This window comes from Gracilinanus agilis, chromosome 3 (assembly GCF_016433145.1).
Source record: "Gracilinanus agilis isolate LMUSP501 chromosome 3, AgileGrace, whole genome shotgun sequence".
Lineage (NCBI taxonomy): Eukaryota > Metazoa > Chordata > Mammalia > Didelphimorphia > Didelphidae > Gracilinanus > Gracilinanus agilis.
In genome coordinates this window covers 654711571-654731444 of record NC_058132.1, presented here as the reverse complement: position 1 = coordinate 654731444, position 19874 = coordinate 654711571, and the positions used below count along the sequence as shown (strand labels likewise).

The 19874-nt window shown below is 40.3% G+C and overlaps 1 protein-coding gene across 1 annotated transcript in view; it reads left to right on the top strand.

The window, feature by feature from the left end:
- The first annotated feature begins 239 nt into the window (after window positions 1-239).
- The window catches only part of PLCH1 (phospholipase C eta 1), a 203775-nt gene continuing 184140 nt past the window's right edge, over window positions 240-19874 (top strand). Inside the window, exon 1 of the mRNA XM_044669528.1 lies at window positions 240-318. Within this exon, the coding sequence (XP_044525463.1) occupies window positions 240-318 (79 nt within the window). The remainder of the gene's footprint in view (window positions 319-19874) is intronic.

Sequence of the window (19874 nt, the reverse complement as noted above, 5' to 3'; positions counted from 1 at the left end):
CACCCACCTTACAGGATTGCTGTAGAGATCAAAAGGGAGAATATGTACAAAACACTCCTTAAACACTATGGATAACTATATGACTGTCAGGTACTATTAATAATGATAGTAATAAGTTTTATATGTTGAGTGTATGGTAGGTAGACAGCAGCCTCATTATAAACAAACAAACACCTTTGTCATCTTCTTTTCTTTGCAGACCTCTTGGGATTTGATGCTGGACAGAAAGTCTTGGAATAATGAGTTACTGGAGCCTCGAGAAGAGGAACTGCGTGCAATATCGGCGGCATTTCTTAGTAGATAATAGCGTGTTCCACGGTGAGTGGCCTATACTCTATTTGTGGTTATGATTAAGAAAAAAAGGCTTGTAGAATAGCACCTTGAGAGTTGGAAGGGACCATCGAGGTAACAGTTATAGTAATAATAGCTAACATTTGCATGTAGCATTTTAAGATCTGTAAAGTGCTTCATGGGTTAGACCATCTGGTCCTCACAGCAATCCTAGGTATAGTGGTGCTATTTTTATCCATACTTTACAAATAAAAGCTGGAGGCTAAAGAAGTAGATGACCTGTTCAGGATCAAATAGCTGCTAACTGTTTAAGGGATGATTTGAACTCAGAACTTTTTGACCCCCAAGTCCATCACTCTATTTTACTATCCTACCCAGCTGCCTCAAGGTTGTCCAATCCAACCTATGTCTGAGCAGGAAACCCTTGAAAACATGTTTTACAAGTAAAACAACAAGCTTTATAACCCCCGTAAAAAGGAATAGACATTCACTGAAATATCCAATTTTGTTTTTGAATGGTTCTAAGAAATTTTCTCTTTGATCAAGCCCAGATTAACCTTTCTATAATCTCCATCCCTTTTAGTTTGGCTAAGCAGAATAAAAAAAGAAGTTTAAACCTTCTTCCACATAACAATCTTTTTTTTTTTAAACCCTTGCCTTCTTTCTTAGAATCAATACTGTGTATTGGTTCCAAGGCAGAATAGTGGTAAGGACTAGGCGATATTGATTAAGGGACTTGCCCAAGGTCACACAGTTACAGAAGTGTATGAGGCCAGATTTGAACCCAGGGCCTTCATCTTAAGGCATGGCTCTCGGTCCACCAAGCCACCTAGCTGCCCCCCACATAATAATCTTTCAAATATTTGAAGACACTTCATATCAGCCCTAACCCTTCTCTTTTACAAATATGTACACATTCCTCATCCTTCAATTCCTGACTTTTTGATTATATATCACATTCCATATATGAACAGAATTCTGTGGCTGGATTTCACCAGGAATTCTCTAGCAAACCCTCAGTTTGTATTTGTAAATAGAGTGATATGTTTTTTGCTCTATTTCTAACCTTTGTAGCTCTTAGAGTGGTCTTTAGCAGGCTGCTTGTAGACAGAGAGAACAACAAAGCTGGTCTATAAGAGTCTCATTCCATCCATCTTCCACCTTTGACCAAGCCTCTCCAGTCATAAATTAGGTAAGGGCCAATATCAGTCAGTAAAATGGCAGACCACGCTCACCGCCTTTACCTGGCGGCAGTCTGTGGCTGTGCTGCATATAGACAGGCTACAAATCACCGAACCCAACTCTTGGCTTATGAATCCAATGCCTTCCATAGTCAGAGATTTCTGGTATCCCTTCATCTAGTCTGTCTTTTGGAGGAAGAAACCTGGATGGTGAAGAATTGGGTTACCAAAGAGGGATAACTGGAATTACGACAAGTGAGGTTTACGGAATTCAACTGCTTCTGAATATTCCTGCTCTTCCCTTCTCTCTTCTTCTTGTTAAGATTCAGATCTAGATGCAGGAATTCTTACTTCTGGGACACCCAGGAGTATAAGAGCACCATGAGGGATTGTTTCTACCCGGGACCAGGACTTCTGCAAATAGAGGCAATATCCCATGAGAGTGGCTCCTTGCTCTTCATCACAATGGAGACCCCTTCAATCTCACCTCTTTTCCCATCTCTCCTACCTCCTCATTCAGGTTTAGTCCATCATATAATCCATCAGAGATGGTAGAGGTGGTAGAAGACCTGATCCTACATGGGGTGCCCACCCTCTACCTTTTCTTTCCCCTTCACCTGGGCTCCTTGAATGCTCACTTGGTATGGATATGATGGGAGTCCACCAGTTCCCTCTTCCTCATGAGGTGGAGGACTATCAATCAGGCTTTACCGTCTGCCCTGCTCTTGTCTCCTACAGTCCTTTAGGACTTAACATCTGCCCTACCTCCCTGCCCACTAATCCCTTTGTGTTGTCATATGACCTACTTATAGGACCAGAGGACACTGGGGGCCTTGCCATCAGCTTCGCTGCTTCACCCTTCAGATTTCTGAACCTTCTCCTCTGCTCTTCTCTGTAGCTGAACTTTCTTTTATGAGTTATCTCCTCTAGTTAGAGTGGGAGCACCTTCTCATGACAGATGATCTTGGGTGTTTTTTTTCCATTTATATCCTCAGAGTTTAGCACAGTTCTTGGCATTTGGTAAGTACTTAATGAATATTTTGCTTCTGCTTGGGATCTTCTAGTGATCCCATCTCTTCGTGATTTGGGACCATGGATTTCTCAGTATCTGAACTCCCTGGGACAGAGGATCGTGGTGTGGGCCCGTCTTACAGGAGCATGGTCTTTTCTTGGATTAAGCAACAAGCTTAATTAAGTGCCTATCATGTGTCAGGCGCTGTGCTAAGGATACAAAGACCCCCAAAAGGGAAATGGAGTGATTCTTGCCCTCTTGGAGTTTACATTCAATTGGAGGAGACAACAAGGCCATATTTAAGCAAGTAGAATTTTTATGCATGAAATAAATCCAGACTCATTTTGTTGTGGTGGGGACCAAGCAGCAGCAGCACCGGGGCAGGGCCATAGCGGGTGGGGAGGGGAGCAGGAAAGGCCTCGGGTAGGAGATGATGCTTTGACTAAGCTCAGAAGAAAGTTGGGTATTCTGGGACAGATGGGAGGAGGGAGCGTGTTCCAGGCATAGGGGACCCTCGCACAGCAGGACAAGAGACTGAACGTCACCCGGGAGGAATAGTGGGAAGACCGGTGTGGCTGGTCTGTAGAGCCCTTGAAACAAAGGCATGAGATTGGTTTGGAAGGATGGAGATTGGTTTAAATTTCGCTGGGGAGACGAGAGCACCAGAAGGTGTCTGAGTCCCGATTAAAGATGGAGGGAGCCTGGGATGGCATCCAGAGGTCGCTAGGCTATTTTCCTTGTCTTTATGGGTACGAATGTGAAGCTAAGTATCAGGGCAGCATCTCAGAGTGGAAACGAGTGTATGAAAAAACGTTTCCCCGAAGTTCACCATTTGCTACATGTTGGTTTTCTAATCCACGAGCAATTTCATGAACACAAGGGGGCGGCAGAACATTTCAAATAGGAGTGAACAATTTGGAGTGTAAATTCTGTCCTGTCCAGTTTGGAAAGGGATTTAGCAATGTGAAATCCTCCCAGGATTAAGGGAGTTGAAGTCAATTAGATTTAGGGTTCAGTTGTATTTAAAAACAATAATGGGTTTAGAAATTCTTAGTGGTATAAGATGCCAGACTAATCAGAACCCGATGAAATTGTAATGCCTTGGCTGGTGAGTGCGTGTGTGTGTGCGCGCGCGCGTGTGTGTGTGTGTACGTGTGTATGTGTGTGCGTGTGTGTGTGTGTGTGTGTGTGTGTGTGTGTGTGTGTGTAGGTGGTAGTTTCAGAATCTCAGCTATTTCTAATGAAATTTACATATATTTGCCTGGAAGAAAACATCTACTGAGATGGGGTCTCTGGTCACGCTATGGTGGGCCCACACAACCTTTGGGCACTTTTTTGGTGGCGGCGGAAAATGATTAATTCCCTTTATTTAAAAAATCCCCATCATTTTTCTTTTTCCTTAAATTAAAAAAATTTTTTTTTGTATGGATCTTTGCTCTATCTTCTGTATTGTACTTCAGTTGTGGTAGCCTTCAGCACCGTTAAAAAGAAAACCCAACAAATCAAATTAAAAGCTAATTAACAGCTCGAGAAGAGAATCTTTCTAGAATTACGATAAAGATTTGACTTGTGATTTCAATGATATTGACTTCACCATTGCAGTTCAGTACCTTCTCTGAGATTTATAACTTTAGAGTGTAACAAGTGAATCTGGGAAATGTATAAAACTACATTTCCCATGATCCAACATGGTCCAACTGATTTCCGTTTCCGACGTCTTGACGCAGGGGAGCGCTTAAATCTCCTGGGTTAGGAGGGAGGCTCTCTCTTTGGCGAGTAGCGCTTGGCTAGGAGACAGTATGGAGGCGGCAGTTTTGAATGCTTACAAGCGCGTGGTCTAATGATTTTATCTATCAACATGGCTTTAATTAAAATACTAATATATATATTTATAGCAGCCTTTATCAATTTTAATATTTATAATTTGGCGAACCAGAAGGTCGAAATTCGAACTCTCAATTTTCTAGATAGCCTAAGAGGAAAAAGCCATGCGGCTCTGGGACCCAGAGTCTCAGAAGCGAATCTTCCAGATAGCCTAACAATAGCCATGCCTGCTTTTTGGCCATCTGGCTCAGCTCTTTTGAGCACTTTTTTAAAAAAGGAAAGTGACTTTCCTTGCCATGCTTTTGCTAAAAGCAAGAGCACGTTTTTGCCTCCAGTGGGACTCAGCCGGCCAGTCCAGCCCAAGCCACCTTGGGAGGGAGGTCAGGCCAGCCGATTCGGGCTTTTGGCTTTAAACTAAAATGCCGGAGCCCAGCCAATGTGCTGCTGCTGCTGCTGCTGATGCTGCTGATGCTGCTGATCCTGCTGATCCTGACCACTTCCACTTCAACCCCGAGCTCCAGAACCTGAGATTTCCGGGAAGGAACCCAGACCTGCCGCCTTTGCTGAGATCGAGACCTCCAGAGACTGCTTCAGCTCTGACGCAAACCATTTGGGTATATTCCCCTTCCTCTCTACTTTCTTATAGGAGACATTCTAGCCTTCCACGTGTTTCTCTAAAGACCTAATTAGGCAACACCCACACAGACTCTACACGTGGGTAGTTTTCCTGAGCTTTTCTCTAACCCCAAGCCCACGTGGACCTAGCATCTGAACCTCTCAGGCGCTTGGCCTATTCAAACTTTTGCGATTATTAAAAAAAACTGAACTTAGGGGAAGCCTATTCACCCCCATAACTGCTCAGAACTTTGAACTTTTAAAAAAAAAAAAAAAAANCTATCAACATGGCTTTAATTAAAATACTAATATATATATTTATAGCAGCCTTTATCATTTTTAATATTAACAAGAGAATTGCTGAGGATACTGGGTAACTTGCTCAGGGGTCACATCCCTGGTATGGGCCAGAGGAGGGATTTGAACCCAGAGCTCCAAGGCCAGCTCAATTCATTATTCCACATTGTCTCAAAATAGATCCTTCCCCTTAAATCTTGCATTTCTCCAACAAACTCATCGAACCCTTCTTTGTAACCAAAACTACATACATACATATATATATGTATAAAAAATACATATATTTTTTTAAACCCTTAACTTCTGTGTATCGGCTCCTTGGTGGAAGAGTGGTAAGGGTGGGCCATGGGGGTCAAGTGACTTGCTCAGGGTCACACAGCTGGGAAGTGTCTTGAGGCCAGATTTGAACCCAGGACCTCCCATCTCTAGGCCTGACTCTCACTCCACTGAGCTACCCAGCTGCCTCAAAACTACATATATTTAAAAAAATGTTGTCTTTATTTTATTACAATAACAAATTTATGCATAAGTTTTCCAAATTAATCAAGGCTATATTGAAACAAAGTCAAACTATATTGGGCAGCTAGATGGCACAGTGGATAAAGCACTGAACCTGGAATCAGGAAGACCTGTGTTCAGATTCAGCCTCAGACACTTACTAACGGTGTGACTTTAGGCAAGTCCCTTAAGCTTGGTTTGCCTCAGTTTCCTCTTATGTAAAATGGAGAAAATAATAGTATTTACCTCCTAGAAATGTCATTAGGGTCAAATGTGCTAAGATTTGTCAAGTGCTTTGCACAGTGCTAGACGCAGAGTAGATGTTACATAATGACAGCTATCACGATCATCATTTTATTTCCTTTTTGTCTGCGAGTTTAGAACACGTTCTGCCTCTGTGGTCATCCACCCTTTGAGAGGAGGAAGGTGTATCTCCTTCTCATTTCTCCCGAACAGAGACCGTTCATGGCCTTTGAGCAGCTTTGACTGCTTTTTCATGTTCCTGCTCACCTTATTGGGTATTGTGTTCTTGGTTACTCCTTCTTCACTAGGTCCTCATTTGACTTCCAGTTTTTTGCTCTCAGAATAAGTGCCATTGTTACTGTCTTGTTCCTTATGGGACCCTGATTTCTTGCACTGATCGCCTCAACGTATATGGCTGAGAGATCAACGAGAGAGACAAAAGTTAGGAATAGCTCCGGGATTTTTCTCCCATAATGAACAATACATTCTCCAAGATGGCAAGCGCTAGTTATTATACTTTTCATCCGGAGAGGAATAGTGTGGTGACAGATGAAAGGGAATGTTAGAAATGTGAGAGCTCACTTGCAGGCTTATTGAGGAAAAAGATGCCGGATTTTCTCAAGAAATCCTGGAGTCTCTCAATGAATGCCCCTCTGCCCATTAGTAGAGCTTTTTTTTTTTTTTTTTTTTTTTAAACCCTTGAACTTCGGTGTATTGTCTCATGGGTGGAAGATTGGTAAGGGTGGGCATGGGGGTCAAGTGACTTGCCCAGGGTCACACAGCTGGGAAGTGGCTGAGGCCGGGTTTGAACCTAGGACCTCCTGTCTCTAGGCCTGACTCTCACTCCACTGAGCTACTCAGCTGCCCCAGTAGAGCTTTTATTGACTTATATTGATTAAAAAAAAAAAGACAAAATCAAGACAAACATCCCCAGTAGTACCCGGGAATATGCTAAGTTGCTTGCAGATCTGACAGCCTGATCAGGTCTTATCTGCATGCTTAAACTAGTTCAGAATGTCTAGCTAGTCTAGTCCAGAGAGGACTATGGGATTTACTTTGACAGTGTGCCTCTATAAATGCTGTATAAGTACCATGTAGCTTCTGACTATTATGGTTGTTGCTGTTCCTCTAGTCTCCTGGGAATGGGTATTCCCATCCTTATTTTGGAAAAGAAGGAAATACTTTCCCCCCAAATGGTGTAGACCCGGGGAGTTTCTTACAGGTACCAATGGCCAGGTCACACCTTTTAACAATGAATTCCCTTTTGATTCTATAATGCCGAGACAGAGAATAGATTTTAGAGGCCACGTGGGAAGTACCAGCTCCACCTGGTAGACGGGTAGTGTTCAATGGGAACATAATATGGGGAAATGTTAGGAGACACTTAACCCCCCTCATATTGGGAGCATTCTGGCCAGGAAAAGGCAGAGCAGTAGAATATTCAGTCCCGAGCAACTAGTCTCCATACAAAATTGTACTTAGAATAAGGCCTGAGAAATTCAGAATTGGAAGAGACTTGGCCATCATCCAAGTTCATCTTCCATATTTAACAGGGGAGGAAACGAGTCCTCAGAGAAGAACAACAATAATAGCCAACATTTAGCACTTGAAGGTTTGCAAAGCATTTTACACCGGACTCATTTGGTCTTTGGTGGAGGCAATAGTGAGTATACGGGCAGGGTTAGTGCCTTTGAGGGTTTGTTGGACCCTTTTCAGGAACGCTCGCCCACCTTTCATCCAACTGTCGCCCATGGCTCTAAGAAGCTGTAGCACACACAGCAGCCACACTCTAGTAAAACCAGGCGGAGGGTAAGTGATGGGTATTAAACTCATCAGTGAGTTTTGGGAGCGTCTACCCTAAGCACGGGGAGACTTGCCCTGGTGGAATGAGCAGACGAGCACAATTTGGTCCAATGACCACGAAGGCAGCTGAGGGTTAAAGCAGATATTGATGATGACGAGGCAGCTCTGCCTCACTTCAATCCAATTCATGGGCAAGTCAAGACATTGCCCTGTGTGGTCACTGATCTTCAAAACAAAGGATGAACTCCCACAACAGCCCTAGGAAGTAGATGCTGCTTTTATTATCCCATTTTAGAGATACCGCTGAGGATGACTAAAGAATTTGCCCACAGTCATACAATATTAGGAAGTGTCTTTGGCAAGATTTCAGCTTGGGTCTTTCTGATTCCAAGGCTACAACTCTACCCACTATGCCACTTAGTTGCTCCATGAGGACTCCTTGAGGGCAGGGATTATTTTTGTTTTGTATCCTCAATGTCCAGTAGAATGACTTGCTCAAGATAGTGGCCAATCGATGCTTATTGGATTGAATTTGGTTGGATTCCTTTTGCCTGATTTTGGGCCTACCTAGACTTGAAAAAAAGTGCTGTTTGCTCTTCATTTGTTAATTAAATTTTAAATCATTTTTTTTGCATGACAAGCCTTAAGGATGGATAGATACACAGTCCATTTCCCCACCAGACTTATTTTGTTCTGCAGTTCTTCAAGAATGGTAGAAAATAGAAGATTGTGGTCGATTATGATGGGAATGAAGGGGAGGAAGAGTCCATTCATCATCAGCTTTTCATCTAGATATGCCCTACCCTTAATAGATGTTTGGTAACTACTTAATAAATAGTCAGTCAACAAACAGTTATTAAATGCCTACTAAAAGGTACCAGGGCTGTGCCAAGTGCTTGGGATACAAAGAAAAGAAAAGACAGTCCCTGTCCTTAATTAAAAAGCTCATAATCTCAGTGGGCAGACCACATACAATCAGTTCTGTTTTATCCATTTCCCCAGTGAAAGAAGCCATATATTGGATCAATAGGAAATAATCCATGGAGGGAAGACTCTAGAATTAAGAGGGATGGGAAAGGCCTCCAGGAGAAGGTGGAATTTTAGCTAGGACTTGAAGGAAGCCAGTAAGTGGGGATGAAGAGGGAAAGCATGCCAGGAATGGGGAACAGCCAGTGAAAATGCCTGGGGTTGCGAGATGGAAAAAATCTTTTTGTTTCTCTTCTTCTTTATCCTCTCTTATGTTAATCCTGGAAATATTGGCTGGTTCTTTTCCAATCCAGACTTTGGACTGTGCTTTGTCATTTTGGAGCTGAAATCTTGTGGTTCAAGTGCCTCATTTTATAAAAGAGGCATCCTAGGAATGGGGAAGTAAAATGACTTATCTGTTATCCCATGGTTAGTTAATGACTGACAGGGTGACCACTAAGACTTGGGAGGATTGTTGTATCATAGATACCAAACTAGAATTGACTTTAGAGTTCAACTTGGCTGCCATCTACCGTTTTTAGATTAGGAAACAAGAGACAGAATAGTTAAGCTATTTATCTGTGGTGCCTCAGGTAGGATTTTAGACTTGGCTGCCTGACTCCAATCCCAGTGCTTCCAGCTCTGTCTTTCTTGACTTCCAGTCCAGCATTCTTTCCACAAAGACTGAATCTTTCTCTGTGGTCTTTATCCTGGTAGGGTGGTACAAGATTTTAAATGTGGATTGAATTTAACTAGAAAATATTAGAAAAAATCCAAAGGGCTTCTATGACAGTCCTTAAACTGGAAGTCTTTTTTTTTTTTTTTTTTAAACCCTCACCTTCCGTCTTGGAGTCAATACTGTGTATTGGCTCCAAGGCAGAAGAGTGATAAGGGTAGGCAATGGGGGTCAAGTGACTTGCTCAGGGTCACACAGCTGGGAAGTGACTGAGGCTAGATTTGAACCTAGGACCTCTCATCTCTAGGCCTGGTTCTCCATCCACTGAGTTACCCAACTGCCCCCTGGAAGTCTTTTATGGTAGGGAAAGGGTGACCTGTGGAAGTGGAGACACGGTCATGGCGCTGAGGACCTTGGAGGCCAACTCCTCCACATCCACAGCTATAACCGATCCACTCTGCTTAACTTTTCAAGGTCATGAGGAATTAGGGTGAAGAGAGCAAATGGATTATAGGATTTAGAATTAGGAAGACCTTAAAACTTGTGGAAAGCTTTCCCTGGAGGCTGTGTAAAAATCACAGAATGACAGTGAATCTCTGAGTGGGCGGGGACTTTAGAGGCCATCTGGTCCCATCCATGTGTGAATGGGAATCCCCTTTATCGCATCACTCTAAGAATTGGCTTCTCTTCCTTTGTTTGAAGGCTTCTAGTGAGAGGGGACATCCGTCCTCCCAAGGCAGCCCATCCCATTTCTGGACAGCTCTAATTGTTAGTAAGCCGCTCTTTCCATGGAGCCTGGGCAAAATGGTAACCCAGAGAGATGGATTGTCAGGGCCTGGTTGAAGGAGACTGGGCTGTGTTATTTTTAGTGGCTCCTCTCTTTCTGCTTGCTCAATGGAACAAAATCCACGACCATGAGACGTGACCCTGGCTTTCTCTTATTCCATCTTATTTTTATTTGATTCTCAGTTCTTGACTATGGAAGACGGTGAAAAAAGCAGCCAGGGAGTTTTGTGGATTCGTTTATTTGTTCATTGGAAATTCTAATATTCTTTAATTACTAAAATGGAAAGAAGAAACACCCTGGTTTCATGGCCAGCCAGCCTCTTCCTGAGGGTTTTGACTTTTGACCCAATAAATGGTCACTCGTAAGCATTAGTTCCACGTTGACTTACAAGGCAGGTTTTGGCCTTTTGTTCAAGTTGCATTTCCATAATTGTAATTAATTTTCACCCGTGTTCTCATTTTCTCCAATTGTTTTTACCTTCTTTGGGCTTAACATATTCAGAGGCCGAGGGGAGGAGACTGGCACCATTTTCTTTGTGTCCCTTGCTCAGAGTCCTCTTGGTACATCATTATGATCTTGTTCTCTCTTTTTTTGGTTTAAATACAGATTTTTTTCTTTTTTGCAGTGACAATTATGACTGATTGTGCTTATAATCAAGACAAACTATTGAATGTCACCTGTTGCAACAAAGACAGAGAAAGGAATGAGAATAGTATAATGGATTGAGGACTTGTATTAGAATTGAGCCAGCTTAGGTTCAGGCTCACCTCGAACACATACTAGCTGTTGACTCTAGACAAGCCCTTTCATCTTTCAATGCCTCAGTTAACATTCGAAATCTAAGTTACAACCCATCCACTTGGTGGAAGGAAATTCTGCCCCAGGAATTCTCTTCAGGGGAGGGAATTTCCATACTAGGAGCTCTCTACATTAGTCAATAAACATTTAGCCAGAGCCTGTTCTGTATTAAACACAGAGGAATCCAGTAAGAAGCCAATGGCCTAATCTAACGGGGAAGACAGTTCACAGAAGGAAGTTGAAAGCCGGGAGGGGAGTTAGACCAGAGAATACCTGGGCAAGCCATGTTGTTCTTGGAGTCCAACTTAGTAGAGCAGCTGATGGAAAATAAAGTTAGCTGGAGAGTTCTGAGTTCCTCCAAAGGGAGGCTTTGGGGGGATTGTGTCACTCTGCTCTTCAGCCCTCTAATCTGAGGGCTTCTAGAGTCCCTACAACATTATATTGCCCCCTTCACCCACCCACCCCCAAAAGAAAAATAAAAATGACATTAATTTCCATTGTTTCTATTTAATGTTTTAAATCCTGCCAGACCATAGTATTGAATGAAATCATGACAGTAGATATTAAGTCTGAATTCTATTTTCTTTCATTGTTTAACCTTTATTACTGAAGAAGAGGATGACTGAAATATCCTGTAATGTTGCCAGTCTCTAATAATAAAGACACTAATAATAAAGACTAAAAATAAAGAGTTTATATCAAAACATGGCTTTATTAATTATTTATTCATCCATCTCCTTATGCTTCTCTAACACGGTTCCTGGAATATTTTATTCTTTGTAAGGATTCTTCTGAGCCAAGCTTCTCTGGTTGGTCTCTCCAGGCAGTCTCTAATGGATTGGGTTCCAACGGATGGCCATGTAGAGCTTGGAGCTTGCTTTTCCCACAAGAATCCATGCTAGTTAGATTCACAGATGGGCTCCTAAAAACCAGGGGTTTGTCTTCAGCACCTTCCCATCTTCCTTCCTGCATCTTCTCTTCCATTGGCTAGCTCCTCTTTCCTGTTTCACTTTGAAGCGGTTCATGCTCCCAAGCCATTTCTCTTTCTTCTCTTCATCTCCTGATCCAGGTTCAGTGTTGGACAGCTCCTCTTATACCAGTGACCACTAGTTCTCCTGGAAGTGTTATGATTTTTAAAAAATCAAAATTTGTATCAAGACCTTTTTTCCATTATCTTTGTTTCCCATTGTGGCTCTTCTTACTCCCTCAACTAGAAAACCAGTTCTTTTTTTTTTTTTTTTTAACCCTTACCTTCCGTCTTGGAGTCAATACTGTGTATTGGCTCCAAGGCAGAAGAGTGGTAAGGGTGGGCAATGGGGGTCAAGTGACTTGCCCAGGGTCACCCGGCTAGGAAGTGTCTGAGGCCATATTTGAACCCAGGACCTCCTGTCTCTAGGCCTGGCTCTCAATCCACTGAGCTACCTACCTGCCCCTGAGAATCAGCTTTTTAAATAAAGAATAAGGAAGAAAAAATCAAGTGTAATGAGACAAACCAAAGTGCTGGTACTTCTAAAAGAGGTCCCTTGTTTTAGCTCAAATTTCAGAAAACACCATAGAGTGTAATGAAAACTTTTCCCTGTCAATAGAGAGGAAATCATTTTTGGCCAGGCAGGAGGGACTCTTGAATGCAGGACACTCTGGGTGTTTTGCTGTCTGTGGTCAGCTTTCCTTAACTGTTTGTGCCAGTAGAAGCTTCCTTTTCTTCAGTGCTATGCATGTGATTGTCTAAAAGCTGCAAGAGAATTCACTTCAGTCCTATGGCAATGGGAGCAGGGAGCTATAGCAGAAGAGGGAGCAACCTTTTGCAGAGATGGCTGTTGGGAAGTTGGGGACTTACTGCAGTCAGCACCATTCAGCCTCCACTCTAATCAGGTAGGTCCACTCACTTTGGGTGCCCTCCCACAACATCTGGATCCTGTCTCTCTTTGTGCCTTTGCTCAAGCTGCCCTCCTAGTCTGATTTGCCTCATTCCCTCCACTTTCCACTCCCCCACTGCCCTAATTATTTATATCCAAATGACCATTTGAAGTCCAACTTAGGTACCATCACAAACTCCAGGGGGTTTCCCTTGACTTTTCTAGGCTACACTGACCTTGCCTTTCTTTTACCTCTGTGGCACATAGTTAAAACACTCAGTTTTTAGAATTTAGCAATTTCTCATTCTCTATTTCAGAATGAGTGGGCTTATAGTCAAGAGAGCCCTGAGTTTGAATCTTACCTCTGAAATAATGATAATAATAACTAACATTTTATAATGCTTTAAGGTTTGCAAAACACTTTACAAACACTATCTCTTTTGATCCTCACAATAATTCTATGAGATAGGTGCTATTATTATCCTGATTTTACAGATGGGGAAACTGAGAAACTTGCCCAGAATCACATAGCTTATTGGGGTCTAAAACCAAATTTGAGCTTGGGTCTTCCTGACTTCAGGTCTAGCACCCTGCCCTCCACACCCCCTCTACCTAAAAGCTTTGTGTTAATAGGTTTTGAGTGTCAGTTACTTTTTTTGTAAAATATGGGTAATCAAACTTGTAGTACTTATATCCTAGAATTGTTTCAAACTCAAATGAAATAATCTATACAAGGTACTTTGCAAAACTAAAAACCTATGTTGTCAGCCATTCATTCTGTATTCCTTCATATGCAGCTTCCCCTGTTCCTCTGAATTATTCATATTTGCCATTCCTTACAACACTATAACATTCTCTCATAATCATAGACCATAATTTTTCAGCCATTCCCCAAATGTGGGCAGGTGTTTTGTTTTCAGCTCTTTGTTAGCAAAAATAATGCTGCTACTAGCATCTATATATACATGAATCTTTTCTTTTTGCCAATGATCTCCTTGGGATCTAGTCCAAGAAGTGTTATCTTTGGATCAAAGCATAGAAATATTTAATGATTTCCCCCCTCTACATGACTACAAATTCTTTTCCAGAATGGGCAAACCAATCCATTGCTACTCCAGCAGTGAAATAGCAGACCTGTCTTTGCACAATCTCTTTAAGAAATTATTTTTCATCTTTAGTTTCCCATCTTTGCTCTTTTCTTGTTGGATATGTACTAGTACTTGAGAGTTGTTTGAATTTGCATTGCTCTGATTATTAGTGATTTTGAATATTTTTCAAGTGGTTGATAGTTTGTATTTCTTCTTTTCAAGCACATATTCCTAATCTTTGACCCTTATCCTTGTAATGGCTTTCAATCTTGTAGATTTGTGTCAATTTCCCAATAGACTTGGGATCTGAGATATCTCACAGACATATTTATGGCTGAGATTTTCCCCACTACTCCGTTTCTCTCCTTCTGATTTTTGCTCTATTAATATTATTTGTGTAAAAGTTTTTACATTTTAAATAATTGTGATTTTATCTTCTCTAATTTCTCCTATCCATGACTAGTTATGGAGTCTTTGTTTATCTGCACTTGTGAAACAGAGAATGGTACATCATTCCCTATTTTTGAAAAAAGTGGTTTTGTAATTGTTAATTTATCCATTTGAAATTTATTAAAGTACATAATATAAGATGCTGATCTAAATTACTATTATTATATTATATTCATATAGACAAAATATATACCATTTTGGCCATAGTATATATATATATCCATATGTATATGGATATAATATGTATTTTGTGTAGTTCTTAATTTACTTGGTATTTTTGCATCAATATTCTTTAGTAAAAGAGACAACATTGCATAGTGGATGTGGCATAAACCTCAAGAATTAGGAAGTCTCAGATTTAAGTCTTTTCTCAAATACATACTAGTTGAGCATTCTTAAGCAAGTTATTCAATTTCTCAGTGGCCTATGTAACTTGCTGAGACACAGAGGAGTTGCTATGTATGTGTGTGTGCAGAGGGGAGAATTAACCATGTTGTTGTTGTGTTATTGAGTCATTTTCTTGACCCTATTTGAGAATTTATTGGCAGAGATGCTGGAGTGATTTGCCATTTCCTTCTCACCTCATTTATAGATGAGGAACTAAGGCAAAAAGGTTCATCACTTGCTCAGGGTCACACAGCTAGTGTCTCAGGACAGATTTGAACCCATAAAGTTGAGTCTTCCTAACTGCAGGCCTGGTACTCTTATCTCCTGTGTCATAGGTCACTTTACAGTGGTTTCATAGATTTAGAAACTCAGCATGCTGTGATTATTTAGTTTATTGTATAGAGAATAAAGTGAAAAGAAAACTAGACCAGACTGTAGTCTCTCTCCTAGTCTGCCTCTTGTTTCCCTTTTAAATCATTTTAAACTATATTTTCCCAATTATACTCAACAACAATTTTCAACATACATTTTCCAAAATTAGAAGATGCCAATTGCCTCTCTTCCTCTCTTCCCTCTCCCTTCCCAGAGATAGTAATCAATTTGATCTGGGTTATACATGTATTATCTTGCAAAATTCACTTCTGTATTGGTCATTGTTGAAAGAAAATACCTATATAAAATTAAAACTCCAAAATCAAAACACAAATAAGCTAAAGTTAAAAATTAGTATGTTTTGATCTGTATCTGACTCCCAACAGTTCTTTCTCTAGATATGGATATCATTTTCTGTCATAAGTCCTTCAAAATTGTCCTGGATCATGGTATTATGACAGTAGATATGTTTTTCACAGTTGATCACTGAACAATATTGCTATTACTATGTACAATGTTCTTGTTCTGCTTATATAAAGTGCTAAACAGTGAAAAATTATGTACTTTGATCTGCATTCCAATTCCAACTATTCTTTTCTGGAAGTGGATAGCATCCTTTGTTAAAAGTCCTTCAGAATTGTTCTAAATCATTGTATTGCTAAGAGTAGCAAAATGTTCACAGTTGATCATTGTACAGCATTTCCATTGCTATGTACAATATTCTCCTGGTTCTGCTTGTCTTGCTCTGCATCAGTTCATATAGGTCTTTCTGGCTTTTTCTGAAATCACTTTGCTCATCATTTCTTATAGCACGATAGTATTCCATTATCATCATAATCCTCAGTTTGTTCAGCAATTGATGGATATCTTGTTAATTTCCAGTTCTTGGCCACCATGAAAAGAGCTCTTATAAATATTTTTGTACAAGTAGGCCCTTGCCCTTTTTTTGGATCTCTTTGGAATGCAGATCTAGTAGTGGTATTACAGGATAAAAGGGTATGCACAATTTTACAGTCCTTTGGGCATAGTTCCAGACTTGTTGGATCAGTTCACAACTCCTCCAACAATTCGTTAGTGTCAAATTTTGCCACATCCCCTCCAACAGTTATCATTTTTTTACTGTCACATTTCAGGGTGCAAGGTGGTACCTCAGAGTTGTTTTCATTTGCATTTCTCTAATGAAGAGTGATTGAGAACACTTTTTCATATGAGTAGCTTTGATTTCTTCATTTGAAAACTGCTTATTCATATCTTTGACCATTTGTCAATTGGGGAATAACTTATATTCTTATAAATTTGACATAGTTCTCTATATATTTGAGAAATGAGACTTTACCAGAGAAATTTGCTGTAAAATTTTCCCAGTTTCTCTTCTCTAATATCGGTTATGTTGTTTCTGTTTGTACAAAACCTTTTAAGTTTAATATAATCGACATAATTCTTTCTACATTTCATAATGCTTTCTATTTCTTGTTTGGTTATAAATTCTTCCCTTCTCTGTAGATCTGACAGACTATTCTTTCCCCCCTAATTTGTTTATGGTATTACCCTTTATGTCCAAATCACATACCCATTTTGACCATATCTTGGTAAAGGTGTGAGATATTGGTCTATAACTAGTTTTTGCCATACTCTTTTCCAGTTTTTCCCAGTAATTTTTGTCAAATAATGAGTTCATATCCCCAAAGCTGGGGTCTTTGGGTTTATCAGACACTAAATTGCTCATTTACCCCAATCTATTCCACTGATCCACCATTTTATTTCTTAGCCAGTACTAAATTGTACACTGTTCTATTTCTTAACCAGTATTAGACCGTTTTGATGATTACTGCTTTATAGTACAGTTCGATATCTTGTACCACCAGGCCATCTTCTTTCAATTTTTTTTTCATTAATTCTCTTGGTATTCTTGACCTTTTGTTCTTATAGATGAATTTTATTATTTTTTTCTAGTTCTATAAATTTTTTTTGGTAGTTTGGTATGGCACCGAATAAGTAAATTAATTTAGATGGAATTGTCATTTTACTATGTAGCTCAGTCTACCCATGAGCAATTAATATTTTTCCAATTATTTAGATCTAACTTTATTTGCATGAAAAGTGTTCAGTAATTGTGTTCATATAATTCCTGGGTTTGTCCTGGCAAGTAGATTCCCAGATATTTTATATTATGTGATTTTAAAGGGAATTTTTCTTTCTATCTCTTGGCTGAATTTTGTGGTAATATATAGAAATGGCAATGATTCATGTGGGTTTATTTTGAATCCTGAAATTTTGCTAAAGTTTTAAATTATTTCAACTAGTTTTTCAGTTGATTATCTAGAATTTTCTAAATATATCCTCTGCAAAGAGTGATAGCTTAGTTTCCTCTCCCTCTTCGATCTTAAGGTGTACATAATCACACATTGTGCAAAGCATTGAGTGGAAGGGCTATGTAACCCCTATCTCAAACTTGTGGTCTAAAAAGAGAAACAGAGAAGGTGGTGAGGGGCTTCCACTCTCATCTCAGACTCCTAGACTGAAAAAGGGAAGCAGCTTCCCCACATTCACCAGCCAAATGGGACTCCTAAAAGCTGGTGGACTTACTCACTTCTTTAATGTTATAGCTCCCAATTGCCATCTCTGCTCCAGGACCAGTTCTCTGGACTGTGTTGCTTTCTTCTGTTCACTCCTTTCGACAATCATTGAAGGCATGGTAGCTCCTGGAGCTTTGTTGCTTCTCCCTGACATGGGTCTTGCTTGGTGTCTGTACCTCCCTGTGGGGTCCCCAGTCACCTTGGCTGCTCTGGTCTCCCTTCTCCCCTGGAAGTCTGCTTGGAAAGGTCAGAGGAAGGAAGAAATTCATTGAGAAGGAGTGCAGATAACTTCCCTTTATCTTATCACTTCTGTCTTTTTGCAAATGAGAGACTCAGCAGGAAGCTGAGTGCGAGAAAGGGGTTATTTATTTCCTGTGCTAGGATTATCTGATGGCTCTTCAATTTTGTTCACTCTCTTTTCCTTGGGCCCAGGGGAAAACAATTCAGAGAAATAATGGGAGAATCAGGGAACTGGTTTCTACTAGTAAAAGAGGGCATTTTCTGCTTTAGGATTTCCTAAGTACTTGTAATAGATGATCTTGTCTGATGCTCTCGACAACCCTCTGAGGTTATACCACAGGTATTATTATCCTCCTTTTATAGAAAAGGAAATGGAGGCTGGGGCTTACATGGTTTATTTTCCATGGTCAGCTAAGTAGCCCATATGGGAGGCAAGATTCACAGAATCACAGTTTTTGAGTTGGAAGGGACCTTATCAATTATGATCAATTATGTTATTGATTATCTTGTCCAACCTATACTGCCAAACACACTGACTTAGCTTCAGCATACTGACCTCATCATCCAGCCCAGAAGTGTCAAACATGGAGCTTGGGTTGATGAAAATGTAATTGGTCAATATTTAACAAAATTGAAATATGCTAATATGCAGAGATTATAACATTTAAAACTAAGCCAATATGTGGCCTTCAGGGATCCTTGTTATGTATTAGGGCCCCTCATTTCTATTTGAGTTTGATGCCATTGCTCTAACCTCTAATGAGAGGCTGGCCATTGCTTCTGGAAGCAACCGATAGTATTTACAAATAGATCTTGTTGTTAGCACATCGTGAACTGATTGGTCATACCAGATCACACTATTGACTTATACTTAACTCAGAGCCCCCGGCTCTGTGCCAACCAGACCTCCCCCATCTTGTATTTGTCAAGTTGATCTTTTGAATCCAATATGTAAGATTTAAATACAGGGTATCAGAAATCTTACACTCCCTTGTATCTGGCCAGTTCCTTTTCAAGAATTTAAGGCATCTGTCAATGGTAAAATTTAACTTTTAAAGACTGTTCATTTACTTCTCACATGTGGAAGCAGGTAGTTAACTACTAGGTAGCCTGAATTCTAAGGATAAAACATTAAAATAAGGAAGTGATTATTTTTAAGGCTACCTCAAGAACAACAAAGGAAAAAAAAAAAGAAGAGAGAGAAAACAATGTTAGATTCAGATGAAACCCTGAGTATTTAGAGATTGCTTTGTTATAATCTATTTAATACAGATTGCATTAAGATGATTATTATCATACATTAAAAGGATCTTTTTCCTATGGCCTCCTGACTGAGCACTTAGCTCAATCACCTGCTGTTTTCTCTTGGAAGATGTACATATTCATTTTTCCCAACCTTTAAGAAATAGCAGCATCTTCAGACTGATGCTTCCTAATGGACTGTCTTAGAGTGAACAGTGACAGGCCAATTTTTTTGATTTATTGGAAACCAATTTATCATAAACTACTTTTCAGACCCTTTGAATTTAGTTATTAAATTTTGTTTTAAATCATTTTATCTTCCCCCTCCCCACCAATGACAGTTTCATGTGTGCTGCGTGCATTATAAGCATCTGTCACCTGGGGATTTTTTTTTTACCCTTTTATAATTTTATTAGGAAAAGCTGCTAATTGCAGTATTTTGCATATTGTTAAAATTCTTATCTGTGCACGCTTGAGACTCTCTGTCACAGGAGGGGATGTTTCCAGGGCTGTAACTCTTTACCCATGGGAGCAGCTACGTGCCTCTAAGTGAAAGCCATACCTGGAGAAAAAGAAGACACCCGCCTGGCTACGGGAGGAGAATAACTAATATTCAGAGAGTTTGTGTTTCAACAAGTTACAAAGATAGGCTTCATCTTTGATCTCGGCTTT